Source organism: Salvelinus namaycush, chromosome 2, assembly GCF_016432855.1.
Source record: "Salvelinus namaycush isolate Seneca chromosome 2, SaNama_1.0, whole genome shotgun sequence".
Lineage (NCBI taxonomy): Eukaryota > Metazoa > Chordata > Actinopteri > Salmoniformes > Salmonidae > Salvelinus > Salvelinus namaycush.
In genome coordinates, this window is record NC_052308.1 from 72,606,325 (window position 1) to 72,625,922 (window position 19,598).

The following is a 19,598-nucleotide window of genomic DNA, read 5'->3' on the forward strand; positions in this document are numbered from 1 at the left end:
TGTTCCTTTGTTCGCCTATTGCTTTCATTCTTCTAATTGGATTCAAGTACTAATGTGGGCTGTGTGGGATAGTCTCGTGCCCTTCTGAACCGTGATACGACTCACTGTACACTTAATAGAATTACCCATCTCTATGGCACACACGTTCTATTATACTCCGAGGTGGAAATGGAAAAAGTAACTCTGGGAACCCACCAATGTAGCCTAATAAAATCCTTGAATGAACCTGAAAAAGCTAATTTCACATGTTAGAATGATTTCACTCCCAGACCTGGTTCGGGTTTCCCCCACCTCTGAATGTAGGTAGGCCTATAGATGTGTAATAATATATTATAGACATAGTCTGTTCCACTAAAGACTTGTTCTAACTTGTCATTCCCCAAAACAAAACATTTTGATCATCCAGTGAGTCAGTCAGTGTTCATGTCAAGTGATAATTTCTCCATTGGACTTGGATCCAGCAAGGTGCCAGCCCAGAAGTGTGTGTGTGTGTGTGTGTGTGTGTGTGTGTGTGTGTGTGTGTGTGTGTGTGTGTGTGTGTGTGTGTGTGTGTGTGTGTGTGTGTGTGTGTGTGTGTGTGTGTGTGTGTGTGCGTGTGCGTGTGTGTGGGTGTGTTTGTGTGTCTAGTGAACTTGGATCCAGCAAGGTGCCAGTCCAGAAGACCAAGAATAAACATTTGTCAGAATAACCATTTAACTGTGTCAAGATTTCCATCCCACTGCATGTAAAAATAGTCTGCTATGTGAGTGTTGTGAATGGCACCCTATTCCCTATAGTGCACTACTATAGGTCCTGATCAAAAGTAGTGCACTATATAGGGAATAGGGCGCAATTTGAGACAAAGACATTTATTGTTTTCCGGCCTTAGTGCATTCCATCCACTGAGTGAGTGATGGCTTATGTTTGACGTGCAATGTGTGTGTGACGTTTGAGATCTGTGAATTTTCTCAGTGTAAAAGGGGGAGGAAAGGGGAGGAGGGGGGAGAAAGGGAGGAAACAGGACAGAGACAGAGACAGAAAGGAAGGGAGGGAACGGGGTGTGGGAGAGGAAGAGAAAATATAATGGACAGGGCAAAGGGGAAGGGGAGGAGTCAGAACAGAGGGCAAAGGGGAAGGGGAGGAGTCAGAACAGAGGGCAAAGGGGAAGGGGAGGAGTCAGAACAGAGGGTATGAGAGACAGACCCTGAGGAAAGGGAGGGATAGGTAGAGAGAGAGAGAGATGTATGATCATATGTATGACCATATGGCAAATGAATGACCATATTAGAGTAACATATGTTCCTCAGATTACACAGACCCACAAAGAATTTGAAAAAACAAATCCAATTTTGATAAACTCCCACGGCTATTAGGTGAAATACCACAGTGTGCCATCACAACAGACCTGTTGCCACAAGAAAAGGGCAACTAGTGAAGAACAAACACCATTGTAAATACAATCCATATTTATGTTTATTTATTTTTCCTTTTGTACTCTAACTATTTGTACATCATTACAACACTGTACATAGCCATATTCCTTTGAGACTTTTGTGAGTGTAATGTTTACTGTTAATTTCTGATTGTTTATTTCTATTTTGTTTTATCTATTTCACTTGCTTTGGCAATGTCAACATATGTTTCCTATGCCAATAAAGCCCTTTGAATTAAATTGAGAGAGAGAGAGAGAGAGTTGGAACGATTTTATGTGGGGGAAGAGGTGTTGGACTCAACACATTTTGGCTCAGTCAGAGAACTTGGCTCTTTCATAGACAAGTCTGTCATTGGCCAATTCTTACACAATGTCCCTCCTGTCAGCAATACAATTTACTTTCATTTCAATAAACTTAAAGGTCCAATGTAGCTGTTTTTATCTCAATATCAAATCATCTCTGGGTAACGATCCAGTACCTTACTGTGGATATTTTCAATTACAATGGTCAAAAACAAACACAAATAGCTTCTTAGCAAATATCAATTTCTCAAGCAAGAATTTTGCTAGGACTGTCTGGGAGTGGTCTGAGTGGGGAAGGGGGAACTGAAAAGTAGCTGTTATTGGCAGAGAGTTTTGGAACTCTTTGTTATTAGTCTATTAACTAATTTACCACATGGTGATTTCACCAGGTAGGCCATAACTCCATCCCACCCAAACAGGCTGACATTCCAGGCAGTCTTTTCAAACAGCTCTCACTCTAAAAGGGCATTATCACAATTTTCACAGTATAATTACAACCACATATTGTGAAAATATATATAAAACACAGTAAAATCACGTTTTTGACTGCACTGGGCCTTTAAATGAAATAAAAGTATGTTATTGTTAGGATACCACTATTCCTGAAAGAATGTGTTTCCTCATAAAGCAATTGTTAATTCTATGTGATGAGGTGGACTAGCATAGAGCAGGGCATGCATGAATGACAAGCTAATATTTCTGTGTTGTTCAATATGTATACATACTACAGTACTGCACTACACTTTTTTGGAGCAGGTGTATACATGCAACTGTAAAGGGCATGCATCCCTTATTCAGGGGATGCCTGGATTTAGGAGCACTTAACCAATAAGTCATGCTGCTCTATTCTATTCTGAATGAATATATAATATGCATTTACATCTCTGTTATATCATTACAAAAGCAGATATGTACAATCCTGACTGTCTAGCTTTGACACAGTACCAAATGACAGTACAGTCCATGGCCACATGACAGCGGAGCTACGTAGAGGAGCTCGGTGCATCGTGCTGGCGTCCTGCTTCGGGGCTCCAGCGCGCATGCGTCAGGTCTGGCGTTGAAGTATCCAATATGTCGCTGGAAGATCCGTTCTTCGTAGTCAAGGGGTAAGGAAGGGTTTCTAAATGAACTGTCAACCAACTTCTCTACCGTTTACTTACAGGACAAGTTGAATGTATATGACGTTTGGGGTAGTTTCGTTTGATAACGTGGCGTTTAGAAGTTATCACCCTGTCTGTGGCAAGCTAATTTGTTAGCTAATGCTACAGGCTAGATTCTCAATCAACGTGCGGGTTGAGGTTGACATTAAGGTAGCGACTTCGAGTTGGGGTGTCGTTGAAATCTAGTCTTCGTGTCAAAAGGATTTCTTGAAAGTTGGGTTGCCAGTTTGGCTCTATTGCAACGGGGCAGTTGACGGAGTGTTGGGAAATTGACAGGGATGTGCGGAGTGTCCACACAGATTTGTTTGGGTGAAGTTAGGGCGTTACTTCTCCGCGTTACCTAGAAATGTAGGCTAACGTTACATGCCGTGTTAGAAGCTTTGATGGCACGTGTATTTGTTTGTGTTTTTGTGTGTGTGAGAGAGATTGTTGTGTTGTGTTGTGTCTTGAGTAGAGGGCATGCAGCTTCGCCAGCTTGCGACATTTGTGTCATCAACCACATAGCTAAACTTGGGATCAGTGAATAGATACATTGCAGTATCAAATCAAATGTTATTAGTCACGTGCGCCGAATACAACAGGTGTAGTAGACCTTACAGTGAAATGCTTACTTACGAGCCCCTAACCAACAATGCAGTTAATATTTTTTTACCAGTAAGAGTAAGAAATAAAAGTAACAAGTAATTAAAGAACAGCAGTAAAATAACGAGACTATACACAGGGGGTTACTGGTACAATGTGCGGGAGCACTGGTTAGTTGAGGTAATATGTACATGTAGGTAGAGTTTTTAAAGTGACTATGTGTAGATGATAACAACAGAGAGTAGCAGCGGTGTAAAAGGGGGGGGGGGGGGGGGTGGGATAGTCTAGGTATCCATTTGGTTAGATGTTCAGGAGTCTTATGGCTTGGGGGTAGAAGCTGTTTAGAAGCCTCTTGGACCCAGACTTGGCGCTCCGGTACTGCTTGCCGTGCGGTAGCAGAGAGAACAGTCTATGACTAGGGTGGCTGGAGTCTTTGCCAATTTTTAGGGTCTTCCTCTGACACCGCCTGGTGTAGAGGTCCTGGATGGCAGAAAGCTTGGCCCCAGTGATGTACTGGGCCATACGCACTACCCTCTGTAGTGCCTTGCAGTCGGAGGCCGAGCAGTTGCTATACCAGGCAGTGATGCAACCAGTCAGGATGCTCTCGATGGTGCAGCTGTAGAACCTTTTGATGATCTGAGGACCCATGCCAAATCTTTTCAGTCTTCTGAGGGGGAATAGGTTTTGTCGTGCCCTCTTCACGACTGTGTTGGTGTGCTTGGACAATTCTAGTTTGTTGGTGATGTGGACACCAAGGAACTTGAAGCTCAACCTGCTCCACTACAGCCTCGTCGATGAGAATGGGGGCGTGCTCGGTCCTCCTTTTCCTGTAGTCCACAATCATCTCCTTTGTCTTGATCACGTTGAGGGAGAGGTTGTTGTCCTGACACCACACGGCCAGGTCTCTGACCTCCTCCCTATAGGCTGTCTCATCGTTGTCGGTGATCAGGCCTACCACTGTTGTGTCATCGGCAAACTTAATGATGGTGTTGGAGTCGTGCCTGGCTGTGCAGTCATGAGTGAACAGGGAGTACAGGAGGGGACTGAGCACGCACCCCTGAGATGCCCCCGTGTTGAAGATCAGCGTGGCGGATTTGTTGTTACCTACCCTTACCACCTGGGGGCTGCCGGTCAGGAAGTCCAGGATCCAGTTGCAGAGGGAGGTGTTTAGTCCCAGGGTCCTTAGCTTATTGATGAGCTTTGAGGACACTATGGTGTTGAACGCTGAGCTGTAGTCAATGAATAGCATTCTCACATAGGTGTTCCTTTTGTCCAGGTGGGAAAGGGCAATGTGGAGTGCAATAGAGATTGCATAATCTGTGGATCTGTTTGGGCGGTATGCAAATTGGAGTGGTTCTAGGGTTTCTGGGATAATGGTGTTGTGAGCCATGACCAGTCTTTCAAAGCACTTCATGGCTACAGGCGTGAGTGCTACGGGTCGGTAGTCATTTAGGCAGGTTACCTTAGTGCTCTTGGGCACAGGGACTATGGTGGTCTGCTTAAAACATGTTGGTATAAAAGACTCGGACAGGGAGCGGTTGCTACATTGTTGTAGCTAACATCGTTAAATATAACCAAGCATTTTTCACTGTCTCTTTAACAAGGTCTTGTTTAAAGTGTGTGTCAGGGAAATGCAGAAAAGGCCTTGTTAAAAGTGTGTGATATGTATTTTAATGATGTGTATCTAACCCAGGGCTCCAACTCTGTTCCTGTAGAGCTACCATCCTGTAAATGATCATTCCAAGCCTAATCTAGCACACCTCATTCTAATAATTAGCTGGTTTATAAGATGAATCAGGTTAGTTACAACTGGGATTGGAGTGGAAACGTACACAAGGGTATCTCTCCAGGAAAAGGGTTGGAGAGCCCTGATCTTTTTATATGTATTTATTTAACCTTTATTTAACTAGGCAAGTAAATTAAGAACAAATTGTTATTTACAATGACGGCCTACACCGGCCAAAACCGGACGACGCAGGGCCACTTGTGCGCCACCCTATGGGACTCCCGATCACGGCCGGTTGTGATACAGCCTGATCTAACCGGTGTGTGTTGTCTCAGGGAGGTCCAGAAGGCGTTGTCTCGTGCCAGGAGCCTTTACGAACGCTGGGAGGAGCTTCTGGAGGAGGGCACTCAGGTACACACACACACACACACACTGGACACACACGCCTCTTAACTGCATTTCTACTGGAATGTGTGCAGCCACAGCATGTATAACAACAGCTTGGAATGTGTGCAGCCACAGCATGTATAACAACAGCTTGGAATGTGTGCAGCCACAGCATGTATAACAACAGCTTGGAATGTGTGCAGCCACAGCATGTATAACAACAGCTTGGAATGTGTGCAGCCACAGCATGTATAACAACAGCTTGGAATGTGTGCAGCCACAGCATGTAAAACAACAGCTTGGAATGTGTGCAGCCACAGCATGTAAAACAACAGCTTGGAATGTGTGCAGCCACAGCATGTAAAACAACAGCTTGGAATGTGTGCAGCCACAGCATGTAAAACAACAGCTTGGAATGTGTGCAGCCACAGCATGTAAAACAACAGCTTGGAATGTGTGCAGCCACAGCATGTAAAACAACAGCTTGGAATGTGTGCAGCCACAGCATGTAAAACAACAGCTTGGAATGTGTGCAGCCACAGCATGTAAAACAACAGCTTGGAATGTGTGCAGCCACAGCATGTAAAACAACAGCTTGGAATGTGTGCAGCCACAGCATGTAAAACAACAGCTTGGAATGTGTGCAGCCACAGCATGTAAAACAACAGCTTGGAATGTGTGCAGCCACAGCATGTAAAACAACAGCTTGGAATGTGTGCAGCCACAGCATGTATAACAACAGCTTGGAATGTGTGCAGCCACAGCATGTATAACAACAGCTTGGAATGTGTGCAGCCACAGCATGTATAACAACAGCTTGGAATGTGTGCAGCCACAGCATGTAAAACAACAGCTTGGAATGTGTGCAGCCACAGCATGTAAAACAACAGCTTGGAATGTGTGCAGCCACAGCATGTAAAACAACAGCTTGGAATGTGTGCAGCCACAGCATGTAAAACAACAGCTTGGAATGTGTGCAGCCACAGCATGTAAAACAACAGCTTGGAATGTGTGCAGCCACAGCATGTAAAACAACAGCTTGGAATGTGTGCAGCCACAGCATGTAAAACAACAGCTTGGAATGTGTGCAGCCACAGCATGTAAAACAACAGCTTGGAATGTGTGCAGCCACAGCATGTAAAACAACAGCTTGGAATGTGTGCAGCCACAGCATGTAAAACAACAGCTTGGAATGTGTGCAGCCACAGCATGTAAAACAACAGCTTGGAATGTGTGCAGCCACAGCATGTAAAACAACAGCTTGGAATGTGTGCAGCCACAGCATGTAAAACAACAGCTTGGAATGTGTGCAGCCACAGCATGTAAAACAACAGCTTGGAATGTGTGCAGCCACAGCATGTAAAACAACAGCTTGTCATCATCAATCTCTGACTTACTAGTGTAGCCTGTTCAGTCCCTACCTACCTGATATGTACTCTTACTGTTCTCTGTAACTGTATCTATAATGTACAGGTGAGCATTGACTTTTCACTGTGTTCGGTCTCATGTTTGACATGCCTAAATGTTTTTTTGTTTGTTGTGCAGGTGAGCAAAGATGAGCTGGACTGGAGCACCAATGAACTGAGGAACTGTCTCAGAGCCATAGACTGGGACCTGGAGGACCTGAGTGAAACCATCAGTATCTTTTTCTGTCTTTATAAACATAACGCTTACACACACAGAGAGAACGAGGGAAATGAATGAAAGATGACAGAGTATGCTATATGAGGGCACTTCCATGTAAATGGACCAATGAGCACCAACGTCAAGTTCATAGGATCACATCGAATGTTATTTGTCACGTGCTGAGTACAACAGGTGTAGACCTTACTGTGAAATGCTTACTACAAGCCCTTAGCCCTTAACCAACAATGCAGTTCAAGAAATGGAGTTAAGAAAATACACTGCTCAAAAAAATAAAGGGAACACTAAAATAACACATCCTAGATCTGAATGAATGAAATATTCTTATTAAATACTTTTTTCTTTACATAGTTGAATGTGCTGACAACAAAATCACACAAAAATGATCAATGGAAATCAAATTTATCAACCCATGGAGGTCTGGATTTGGAGTCACACTCAAAATTAAAATGGAAAACCACACTACAGGCTGATCCAACTTTGATGTAATGTCCTTAAAACAAGTCAAAATGAGGCTCAGTAGTGTGTGTGGCCTCCACGTACCTGTATGACCTCCCTACAACGCCTGGGCATGCTCCTGATGAGGTGGCGGATGGTCTCCTGAGGGATCTCCTCCCAGACCTGGACTAAAGCATCCGCCAACTCCTGGACAGTCTGTGGTGCAACGTGGCGTTGGTGGATGGAGCGAGACATGATGTCCCATATGTGCTCAATTGGATTCAGGTCTGGGGAACGGGCGGGCCAGTCCATAGCATCAATGCCTTCCTCTTGCAGGAACTGCTGACACACTCCAGCCACATGAGGTTTAGCATTGTCTTGCATTAGGAGGAACCCAGGGCCAACCGCACCAGCATATGGTCTCACAAGGGGTCTGAGGATCTCATCTCGGTACCTAATGGCAGTCAGGCTACCTCTGGCGAGCACATGGAGGGCTGTGCGGCCCCCCCAAAGAAATGCCACCCCACACCATGACTGACCCACCGCCAAACCGGTCATGCTGGAGGATGTTGCAGGCAGAAGAACATTCTCCACGGCGTCTCCAGACTCTGTCACGTCTGTCACATGTGCTCAGTGTGAACCTGCTTTCATCTGTGAAGAGCACAGGGCGCCAGTGGCGAATTTGCCAATCTTGGTGTTCTCTGGCAAATGCCAAACGTCCTGCACGGTGTTGGGCTGTAAGCACAACCCCCACCTGTGGACGTCGGGCCCTCATACCACCCTCATGGAGTCTGTTTCTGACCGTTTGAGCAGACACATGCACATTTGTGGCCTGCTGGAGGTCATTTTGCAGGGCTCTGGCAGTGCTCCTCCTAATCCTCCTTGCACAAAGGTGGAGGTAGCGGTCCTGCTGCTGGGTTGTTGCCCTCCTACGGCCTCCTCCACGTCTCCTGATGTACTGGCCTGTCTCCTGGTAGCGCCTCCATGCTCTGGACACTACGCTGACAGACACAGCAAACCTTCTTGCCACAGCTCGCATTGATGTGCCATCCTGGATGAGCTGCACTACCTGAGCCACTTGTGTGGGTTGTAGACTCCGTCTCATGCTACCACTAGAGTGAAAGCACCGCCAGCATTCAAAAGTGACCAAAACATCAGCCAGGAAGCATAGGAACTGAGAAGTGGTCTGTGGTCACCACCTGCAGAACCACTCCTTTATTGGGGGTGTCTTGCTAATTGCCTATAATTTCTACCTGTTGTCTATTCCATTTGCACAACAGCATGTGAAATTTATTGTCAATCAGTGTTGCTTCCTAAGTGGACAGTTTGATTTCACAGAAGTGTGATTGACTTGGAGTTACATTGTGTTGTTTAAGTGTTCCCTTTATTTTTTTGAGCAGTGTATATATATATAGTCTGTCTTTCCTTATAGAAAGAGGGGGAGAGATATATATATATATATAGTCAGTCCTTCCTTATAGAAAGAGGGGGAGATATATATATATATATATATAGTCAGTCCTTCCTTATAGAAAGAGGGGGAGATATATATAGTCTGTCCTTCCTTATAGAAAGAGGGGGAGATATATATATATATATACATACACACAAACTGGCCCAAAGACCAACTGAGTCCTAGACTATGATATCTGGAGCAGGACAGCTGATATGAATGAGGTGTGTGTGTGTAGAGCGTAGGCCTGTGTGTGTGTAGAGCGTAGGCCTGTGTGTGTGTAGAGCGTAGGCCTGTGTGTGTGTAGAGCGTAGGCCTGTGTGTGTGTAGAGCGTAGGCCTGTGTGTGTGTGTAGAGCGTAGGCCTGTGTGTGTGTGTAGAGCGTAGGCCTGTGTGTGTGTGTGTAGAGCGTAGGCCTGTGTGTGTAGTTACAGGTGTTCAAAAACAAATCTCTTGAGTCCAAAGGGGGGCACTGCCTGCTGTACTCGGCAGAACCACATTCCTAACAATTCCTGAGGAGAACCCTGAGATCTGTGTGTGCTGAGCCTTGACCCTCTCCCAGGTATCGTTGAGTCCAACCCGGGGAAGTTCCGCCTGGGGGAGAATGAGCTGCAGGAGAGGAGAGACTTTGTGGAGCGGACACGGCAGGCCGTACAGGTAACACGGTGTAGTATCACTACCTGTCTGTCACCGGCAGGTAGCCTAGTGGTTAGAGCGTTGGGCCAGTAACCGAAAGATTGCTGAATTGAATCCCCGAGCTGACAAGGAAAAAAATCTGTGGTTCTGCCCCTGAGCAAGGCAGTAAACCCACTGTTCCCTGGGCGCCGAAGACGTGGATGTCGATGAAGGCAGCCCCCCGCACCTCTCTGATTCAGAGGGGTTGGGTTAAATGTGGAAGACACATTTCAGTTGAATGCATTCAGTTGTACAACTGACTAGGTATCCCCCTTTCCCCTTTCCCTACCTCTATAACTGAAAAGAAAATGAGAATTCTACAGCTACATTTGATTGGATGAAATCTACGGTGTGTAATCTGTTGTTGTAGCTACTGTAGCTAACACTGCGTGTTGTTGTAGCTACTGTAGCTAACACTGTGTGTTGTTGTAGCTACTGTAGCTAACACTGTGTGTTGTTGTAGCTACTGTAGCTAACACTGTGTGTTGTTGTAGCTACTGTAGCTAACACTGTGTGTTGTTGTAGCTACTGTAGCTAACACTGTGTGTTGTTGTCGCTACTTTAGCTGACGCTGTGTGTTGTTGTCGCTACTGTAGCTGACACTGTGTGTTGTTGTCGCTACTGTAGCTGACACTGTGTGTTGTTGTAGCTACTGTAGCTAACACTGTGTGTTGTTGTAGCTACTGTAGCTAACACTGTGTGTTGTTGTAGCTACTGTAGCTAACACTGTGTGTTGTTGTAGCTAACACTGTGTGTTGTTGTAGCTACTGTAGCTAACACTGTGTGTTGTTGTAGCTACTGTAGCTAACACTGTGTGTTGTTGTCGCTACTTTAGCTGACGCTGTGTGTTGTTGTCGCTACTGTAGCTGACACTGTGTGTTGTTGTCGCTACTGTAGCTGACACTGTGTGTTGTTGTCGCTACTGTAGCTGACACTGTGTTGTTGTCGCTACTGTAGCTAACACTGTGTGTTGTTGTCGCTACTGTAGCTAACACTGTGTGTTGTTGTCGCTACTGTAGCTAACACTGTGTGTTGTTGTCGCTACTGTAGCTGACACTGTGTGTTGTTGTCGCTACTGTAGCTGACACTGTGTGTTGTTGTCGCTACTGTAGCTGACACTGTGTGTTGTTGTCGCTACTGTAGCTGACACTGTGTTGTTGTCGCTACTGTAGCTGACACTGTGTGTTGTTGTCGCTACTGTAGCTGACACTGTGTGTTGTTGTCGCTACTGTAGCTGACACTGTGTGTTGTTGTCGCTACTGTAGCTGACGCTGTGTGTTGTTGTCGCTACTGTAGCTGACGCTGTGTGTTGTTGTCGCTACTGTAGCTGACGCTGTGTGTTGTTGTGTTTAGGAGATGAAGGAGCAACTCTCCAGTCCCTCTGTTGTGGCCCAGGCAGAGAAGAAGAACAGACAGGTTGGTTTGCCTGTCTCCACACTATTTCTCTCACTCTCTCTCACTCTCTCTCAAGCTACACACCTTTATTTTGATACACGTTGACTTATGCAGGCATCTCCTCTGTCTCACACGTTGTAACATCAGTTGGTGTCTGTCTATCTCAGGCTCTGATGGGTGCCTCTGGGCAGGACAGGTCTGATGGTCTGGAGTCTCACCTGGTGTCAACCAACTCCAGATACATCCAGGATCAACAGGAACAACAGCAGGTAGGATGGAGGGAAGAGGGTTAGCGGGAAGGTTTCTGTGTCTCCTTGATATAGAAGGAACAAGATGATGGTTCATGTGATGATGGTTTAGGGCTGCGGTGTGGACATGAAGCTACGGTTAGGAGGAGGATGATGATGATGATGAAGGTGTTCTCCACAGTTGATCATGCAGGACCAGGATGAGCAGTTGGAGCTGGTGACAGGAAGCATCAGAGTACTGAAAGACATGTCAGGACGCATCGGAGATGAACTAGACCAGCAGGCTGTGTGAGTGTACACACACACACACACACACACACATTTGGTGGTGAGGGTCAAGGGAAGGGAAGGGAATAGGGGTTGGAACCTCTCCACCTGCTACCCTTAAGGGACCACACCTCCCTCCCTCTTCCACTGGTTATCCTGACTTAAATAGCTGCCTCACGTGTGTGTGTGAGGAAAGGAGATACCTAGTCAGTTGTACAACTGAATACATTCAACCGAAATGTGTCTTCCACATTTAACCCAACCCCTCTGAATCAGAGAGACGCTGCCTTTAATCGACGTCATCGGCGCCCGGGCAGCAGTTGTTGAGAGTTAACCGCCTTGCTCCAGTATATGTGCGTGCTTTTAAAGGGTTGAAGGAGCCTCTGTGTGTACTGAATGTTTACATGTGAATTCCATTGTTGTCATGTAATCTCACAGTGTACTACTTCCCATGCTGAGACGTGTGTGTTTGAAGGGTTCAGTGAGTGTGTACTTTACATGTGTTCATTGTTTGTGATTCTCCTGTATGTTCCAGTATTTTAGGGGTGTTTTAGACAGTTTACAGTGTGTCTCGATGGTCTAAGTGTGCCTCTGTCTGTGTGTGTGTGTGTGTGTGTGTGTAAGCGGCAGGTAGCCTAGCGGTTAAAGTGCTGGGCCAGTAACCAAACGATCGCTAGTTAGAATCCCTGAGCCGACAAGGGGAAACATCTGTCATTGAGCCCAAAGGCACTTAACCCTAATTGCTTCTGTAAGTCTCTCTGGATAAGAACATGAATGTGTGTGTCTAACACCTATTTTGTCCTGTATGTTCCAGAATGCTAGGAGAGTTTGGAGAGGAGATGGACCAGACGGGTTCTAGGATGGACTCTGTCCTCAAGAAGATGGAGAAAGTCTCCCACATGACCAGCAGTGAGTTAACACACATACATACGCTCCATCTCTGTCAGTTCTTCTCTCTCTCTCACATAGACGACAAGTACAACACCATGTCACACCCCCTCTCTTTACCTTAATATCACTCTCTCTCTTCCTCTGTCTCCCTCTCTTTACCTTAATATCACTCTCTCTCTCTTCCTCTGTCTCCCTCTCTTTACCTTAATATCACTCTCTCTCTTCCTCTGTCTCCCCCCTTTACCTTAATATCACTCTCTCTCTTCCTCTGTCTCCCTCCCTCTCTGTCTCCCTCTCTTTACCTTAATATCACTCTCTCTCTCTTCCTCTGTCTCCCCCCTTTACCTTAATATCACTCTCTCTCTTCCTCTGTCTCCCTCCCTCTCTGTCTCCCTCTCTTTACCTTAATATCACTCTCTCTCTTCCTGTGTCTCCCTCCCTCTCTGTCTCCCTCTCTCTCTCTTAGTCAAGTTTCACATTCAAATTCAAGCTGCTTTATTGACATGAAAAACAATGCGTCTATATTGCCGAAGCAACAATGTATACAATATACATTGTAATAAAATAATGAAGAATAATAATAACATGGTAGTACCATCATTACTACTACCACCATCATCAGCACTACCACCATCATCAGCACTACCACCATCATTACTACTACCACCATCACTACTACTACCACCATCACTACTACTACCACCATCACTACTACTACCACCATCACTACTACTACTACCACCACCATTACTACTACCACCACCATTACTACTACCGCCACCATTACTACTACCGCCGTCATTACTACTACCGCCGTCATTACTACTACCGCCGTCATTACTACTACCGCCGTCATTACTACTACCGCCGTCATTACTACTACCGCCGTCATTACTACTACCGCCGTCATTACTACTACCGCCGTCATTACTACTACCGCCGTCATTACTACTACCGCCGTCATTACTACTACCGCCGTCATTACTACTACCGCCGTCATTACTACTACCGCCGCCATCATTACTACCGCCGCCATCATTACTACCGCCGCCATCATTACTACCACTACCGCCATCATTACTACTACCACTACCGCCATCATTACTACTACCACTACCGCCATCATTACTACTACCACTACCGCCATCATTACTACTACCACCGGCACCGCCATCATTACTACTACCACCGGCACCGCCATCATTACTACTACCACCGGCACCGCCATCATTACTACTACCACCGGCACCGCCATCATTACTACTACCACCGGCACCGCCATCATTACTACTACCACCGGCACCGCCATCATTACTACTACCACCGGCACCGCCATCATTACTACTACCACCGGCACCGCCATCATTACTACTACCACCGGCACCGCCATCATTACTACTACCACCGGCACCGCCATCATTACTACTACCACCGGCACCGCCATCATTACTACTACCACCGGCACCGCCATCATTACTACTACCACCGGCACCGCCATCATTACTACTACCACCGGCACCGCCATCATTACTACTACCACCGGCACCGCCATCATTACTACTACCACCGGCACCGCCATCATTACTACTACTACCGCCACCGCCATTACAACTACTACCGCCATTACAACTACGACCGCCACCATTACTACCACCACCATTACTACCACCACCATCACTAAACTGGTATCGTTACCATCGCCCTGCTACCCATACCACTACTATTTGGAATGATATTAAGTAAGTTACTGCTTACTATGCAGATGTTATTATTCAGTGGCCCTCAGGCAATGGCAGGCAAGTACATATTAGCATCTTTAGCCTATACACTGGTGATTTTGACGTGTGTGTTCTCTCAGGTAGGAGACAGTGGTGTGCCATCGGAGTACTGGTGGTCATCATGGTAGTTGTTCTCATCCTCTTCTTCACCCTCTGAGTACGGACCTCTCTTCACTACACGACTCTACCACACTCACCCACTCCTTCCTGGGGATGAACGATGGATGATGAAATGGATGGAGGCATCGATAAAGGAAACGGGGAATCCAATCCAACCCTCGTCTTTCCTTTGTCATAGATTATTCAGAGACTGAATTCCCCTCTATCTTTCTATTACTCATCTCTCTCTCTGTCTCTCTGTCTCTCTGTCTCTCTCTGTGTTTCTGTCTATCCCCGTTTCCCTCCTCTTTCCCACCTCTCTCACCACCCATATCAGAGGAGTGAACAGCAGTGAGATGACGGTTACATTATATTATATATTCAGGCAAAGCTAAGATGTCTCTTTTATGTGTGTGAATTATGGTACTGACTTGGAATGAGGGAGGGAGATGTCAATGTTGCCTTTTCTATTTTTATACGTCTATGAGATGATCTATGGTCTTCATCCCAAATAGAACCATATTCCCTACATAGTGCACTACTTAGGATTGGTATAATCACCTAGATCCTAGATCAGTTGTTAGGTTAACTTCTACCTTGTTCCAAATCATCTGGCCTGTTGGAATACCTTTTCACAGGAGGTAGAAGTTACCCCTAGACACGTTTTATGTAATTTCCCCTTCATGGATAAAGGATTTGAGGTTAGTGATCTAATCCCAGATCTGTGGATATGGGAAAGTTCAAGCCTATGGTGATAGCTTTACCATAGTAACAGTTGGAGTTCTGGGTTGCTGGGCAGGAAATTAGCAGCAAAACAAGTAAATTTGAAGCTCTTTCGCCCCCTAGTGGACATTTATGGCCATGTCATAATGTGAGCTTGCACACTGACTGATGTGATGGTCCGTTTTCAGAGGAGTGCTGATATAGGATCAGTTTTGCCTCCTACTGAGACTCTTTATGAATATGACCCTGAGGTGCATTTTATAATATTGTGTAAATAAATATAAATGTAATGCTTGACATTGTGGGATGTAGCCTTTCTCAAGACATATCTCTATGTGAGTTTCCTGCCTAGTGTCTTTTGGTTGGCACTGCCACCTTGGTCCCCGTTTGTGTGGGCTGGTATTTACATTGTACTGATTGAATCACTCAAGTATTCTTTCCATGCTCTGTTCTACTGAAATCTGTCTCTACTGGTTTCCCTCTATCACATTCTCCAATGATTTATTAGGAACTCTCTCAGGGTGTATTGACTGGTACTATAGGCCCTGTTCTAATGCATCCTTCCGACCCTCACCACTGATCTAACGACACAGTGGAAAGTAGCCTAAATTCCACCTATCCAACTTTGTCAGATCAGTGATTGTGCACAAACAAGGTTGCATTAGAAGGGTTTGAACAGGGCCTGATTCTTCCAAGTCAAAAAGGAAAAGGTTAGCGTTTATCCACTTCAATGAAGCACTATTCATTTCACCAGTGCTTCTCATGCTATGGAAATTACTAGATGCCTCGTGGGAAGAATGTATTGTGTAAATAGCATACAAAATGGCCGCCTTCCTGCTTTTGTTTTAACATTTCCATGTTGTTGAATGGGAGTTTAGAACTGTACTATTTTGTTGCCATGTGAGTACAGTAAACATTGGTTTCATTGAATTAGTGACCTCACTCATCTCTTTATTTCAAGTTCTGTTGCAACGTTTTCCAATTCTATTTGCCTCTTAACCCAAAAACATACGATGGCGTTGTCTGTCACCGTCTAAGAATGAACATGAGTCATTTCAAATGCTTTGCCGTATCATCAGCCTGAAACGTCAAGTAAACACTCCTTTTTTGTATGTCGCCCATCCTAAAGACTATGATAAATGTTTTGCCGTCATTGTAGTTTCTTGATGAAAATGAACATTTGTTCTTAATAAATCATATGCTTTTAAAGTGTTTGACTCTCAATACATTTTCTCTTAACTAAAATGCATTGAATCTCCACTGCTGGTGTTGAGGTAGTTCAGTGAGCAACGTTGGCCGGGATTCAAGCCCATAGGCAATGTTCCCTCGTTCTCAATTGGAAATTACCTTTAAATATCAAGCTGATCTGATTGAAATGCCAGCCCTTTAAAGACTGGATTGAAACCTATGGGTGGTGTATTTCAGTTGAAGACCTTACACGGGAATGAAAGAATGAGCTATGATCATCATGACCTACCCTCAGCACCAATTTGCAATATTCCAGAATACTTTCCATGCCATAAAGAGAGCTGTCCTGAGTACTGGAAAAGGCGTGTGTGAAATGTTTTCGTCAAGCATACCTGAAACAAATAGCTATAAACACAGTACAGCCACAGAACAATGAGATACGTGAAGCATCCATCAGGCTGAGGTAGGTCTATACATACAGTAGTGATACATTTTACATGATATTTCCAAACTTAAAGACATGTGTGGCTTTGGTACGAGTGGATAAGACAAGCCAGGAATGTTTGTTATAAAATGTGGTATACATGACATTCCCAAACCATGAAGACGACTAAAACCCACACGTATTTGTTACAAACCTTTTATTAAGATATTCAGATTGTTTTTCATAATTTGTCTTTTTTACAGTAGTTAATGTGCAATGATCTTTATTACTGGGTCACAGTTAGGATTTCACAAAGTTATTGGCACTTGGAACACGGAAAAAACACTGGCATGTACATGGGTAGGGATCAGGAAGAGGGGGGTAACACGGCATGGGGTCGTCGGGAGGAGCATCAGCTTCGACATTATCAGTAGTATATCTTTAACACTACTGCATTATGTTGTATGTAGTTTATATCTCAAAAAGATTTTTCATTTTTATATTTTATTTAATCTGGGTTATTTTTTAAAATCATAATTCAGTATAATAACTCATGCTGCAAGTGAACAACTAACAATCAAACTTCAATAGTGCTTCTATGTATTGTAAGAATGTACAGTTTAATATACTGTATTTATAGTGTGAAAAGAAAGATCTGCAACGGGGAAAGACCTTGACGGCACCAGAGACAGGAAACCAAATCAAAAAGAGTCTCGGTTGCTGTCTTATCTCTCTATGTAACTGAGGTAATAACTTTCACAAAGCATCCCACTTCTCTGCAGCCAATACCGTGACTGTATTCTATTCATGTCAATATGAGACTTGAACTATTTTAATTGTTCTGGTCTGTCTGTACCTGAACTAACTGTACTGTAGCCTTAACGTCTCATGGGTCGTATTCATTAGGGCGCACTGTAGCGAAACGTTTTGCAAAAAAAACATGAATGTCTCTTATTAGACAAGTTCATGCAGTCCGTTCTGTGCGTAATGAACACGACCCCGGTACTTATGAGGTTAGTAACGGTCTGAGGCTATGGCTGACGGCATAGGAGGTAAACTGTGTCTGTGTAGTTGTAAACACACATTAAAACGGGAAACTTTCAGTGAGCAGCCATGCCGTGTGTGTGGTTTGTGGATCTCTGGTGCGGCAGGGTCCTTATAAGGAGCGGTAATACTAGTAAATGTATCTCTGGAATAGACGTTTAGAAGATTGCTGTCAGTCAGCGGTTGCAGAGAAGAGCACAGATTGGAGCCAGACCTGGGATCAAACACTATTTACTTCATCTGGGATTGATTGAGCACGCCTGGCTTAATGGACCCAATAGAATTGTCCTAAAACGGCCCATCAGATTCTCCAGGAGGGCTAGAGCTCCAAAGTATTTTAAAGATTTGAACCCAGGTCTGATTTTAACTGCAAGGAAACATACAAGGATTGACAGGCCACAATGCAAGCAGAAATGGCCTTGTCCCTTACCACTGGTCTAAGGTCAGATCTTATTTATCCCCATCATGTTTAAAATTAGGATTGTAATAGGGTAATCTGGTTCTAGAGCTGTGGTAAAGGGGTTAACTTCTACCTATAGCCTGCCATGCAGAGAGCGCCGGTTGGGAGGGGGGGGGGGCTCCTATAGTGATAGAATGGCTTCCCACCCCCTCTCCTCCCTCTGCAGAGAAGAGATGTACAGTCTGGTCACTAGGACCCAGGGAGTTACATGACCATGTGACCAGGGGGATAACCTCCCTACGTGTTGGTTGGTTGGTCACCACCCCCCAGAACCTGCCCGGGGGGGGGGGGGGGGGGGGGTTGTGGTGGGTACAGCAACAACAAATGAAAACACAAAATGAAAAGGAATAATAAAAAATACGGAAATAAATGAAACAAAAAAATCATCCCCACAAAGAGTTGATTTCCCCCCGTTCATTAGTAGACAGCGTAGCAAATCATTTCGCAGCGGACAAAATTTCGCAACAAAAACTAGAGCTTCCTATTGGACAAATTCGGGGTAGTCCCTCCACGCTTGTCAGTTTTCCACCGTTTGGTGCCTAATGAACACAACCCTGGACCCATCGACATAGAACGGGCTTGGAACCTCTAACCCCCTCAAACTCAACTCTGGACCTGGAAGCCAGTTCCACTGAATGTTTTCATTGTTCCCCTCTAAAACCAGGGACTGATTTAGACCTGGGACACCAGGTGTGTGCAATTAATTATTAGGTAGAACAGAAAACCAGAAGGCTCGGGACCGCGTAGGGTAAGAGTTGAGTACGCCTGCCTAACCCATTATGCCATCATTGACTTGAATGGGGGGGTCCGTTCTATAGATTCTATTTCTATGCCCGGATCACACTTCTGCCACCAAATACAACTCCACAGACTGTTCTAGAGGGACTAAATAGAGAACGTGTTGACAAGGTGCCGAGGCTTTGGCTAGCGGTCTCTACTATACCGGACCGTTAGCGCTCACCCAAAGGTGCTTTATTAGAGATTATTTCACCCTCTCTATTTCCCTTTTATTCGTCTGTGGTGCCGAGTGGAACCAGGTAGCGACAAGAAGCAACCCAGTGAGCACAAGACATTGAAATTGCGTATTATAAAACGTCATTTCAAAGTAATTTGCTCATGGGAAGACAGACGGGTAGATACATGGAGCATGACAAAGACAAGAAGCAATGTATTCCTGTCAGGATATAGGCTATGAATAAGTATTTACTTGTCGCTGTGTATTGACTCCAGCAGAGCTTACGTTAGCTATGGGGATCAACTGACAAAATATTTGGTCTTAAACACAATGGGGACTTCATCCCC

The 19,598-nt window shown here is 45.0% G+C and overlaps 1 protein-coding gene across 1 annotated transcript; it reads left to right on the forward strand.

Annotated features, from left to right (window-relative positions):
• Window positions 1-2,751: 2,751 nt before the first annotated feature.
• Window positions 2,752-16,389, forward strand: LOC120018085 (syntaxin-10-like). Its single transcript, XM_038961058.1, has 9 exons — window positions 2,752-2,820; window positions 5,518-5,593; window positions 7,115-7,208; window positions 9,667-9,761; window positions 11,133-11,195; window positions 11,342-11,443; window positions 11,604-11,710; window positions 12,504-12,598; window positions 14,439-16,389. The coding sequence occupies exons 1-9, from the start codon at window positions 2,786-2,788 to the stop codon at window positions 14,513-14,515; spliced, it is 744 nt and encodes a 247-aa protein (XP_038816986.1). The 5' UTR covers window positions 2,752-2,785; the 3' UTR covers window positions 14,516-16,389.
• The last annotated feature ends 3,209 nt before the right edge of the window (window positions 16,390-19,598 follow it).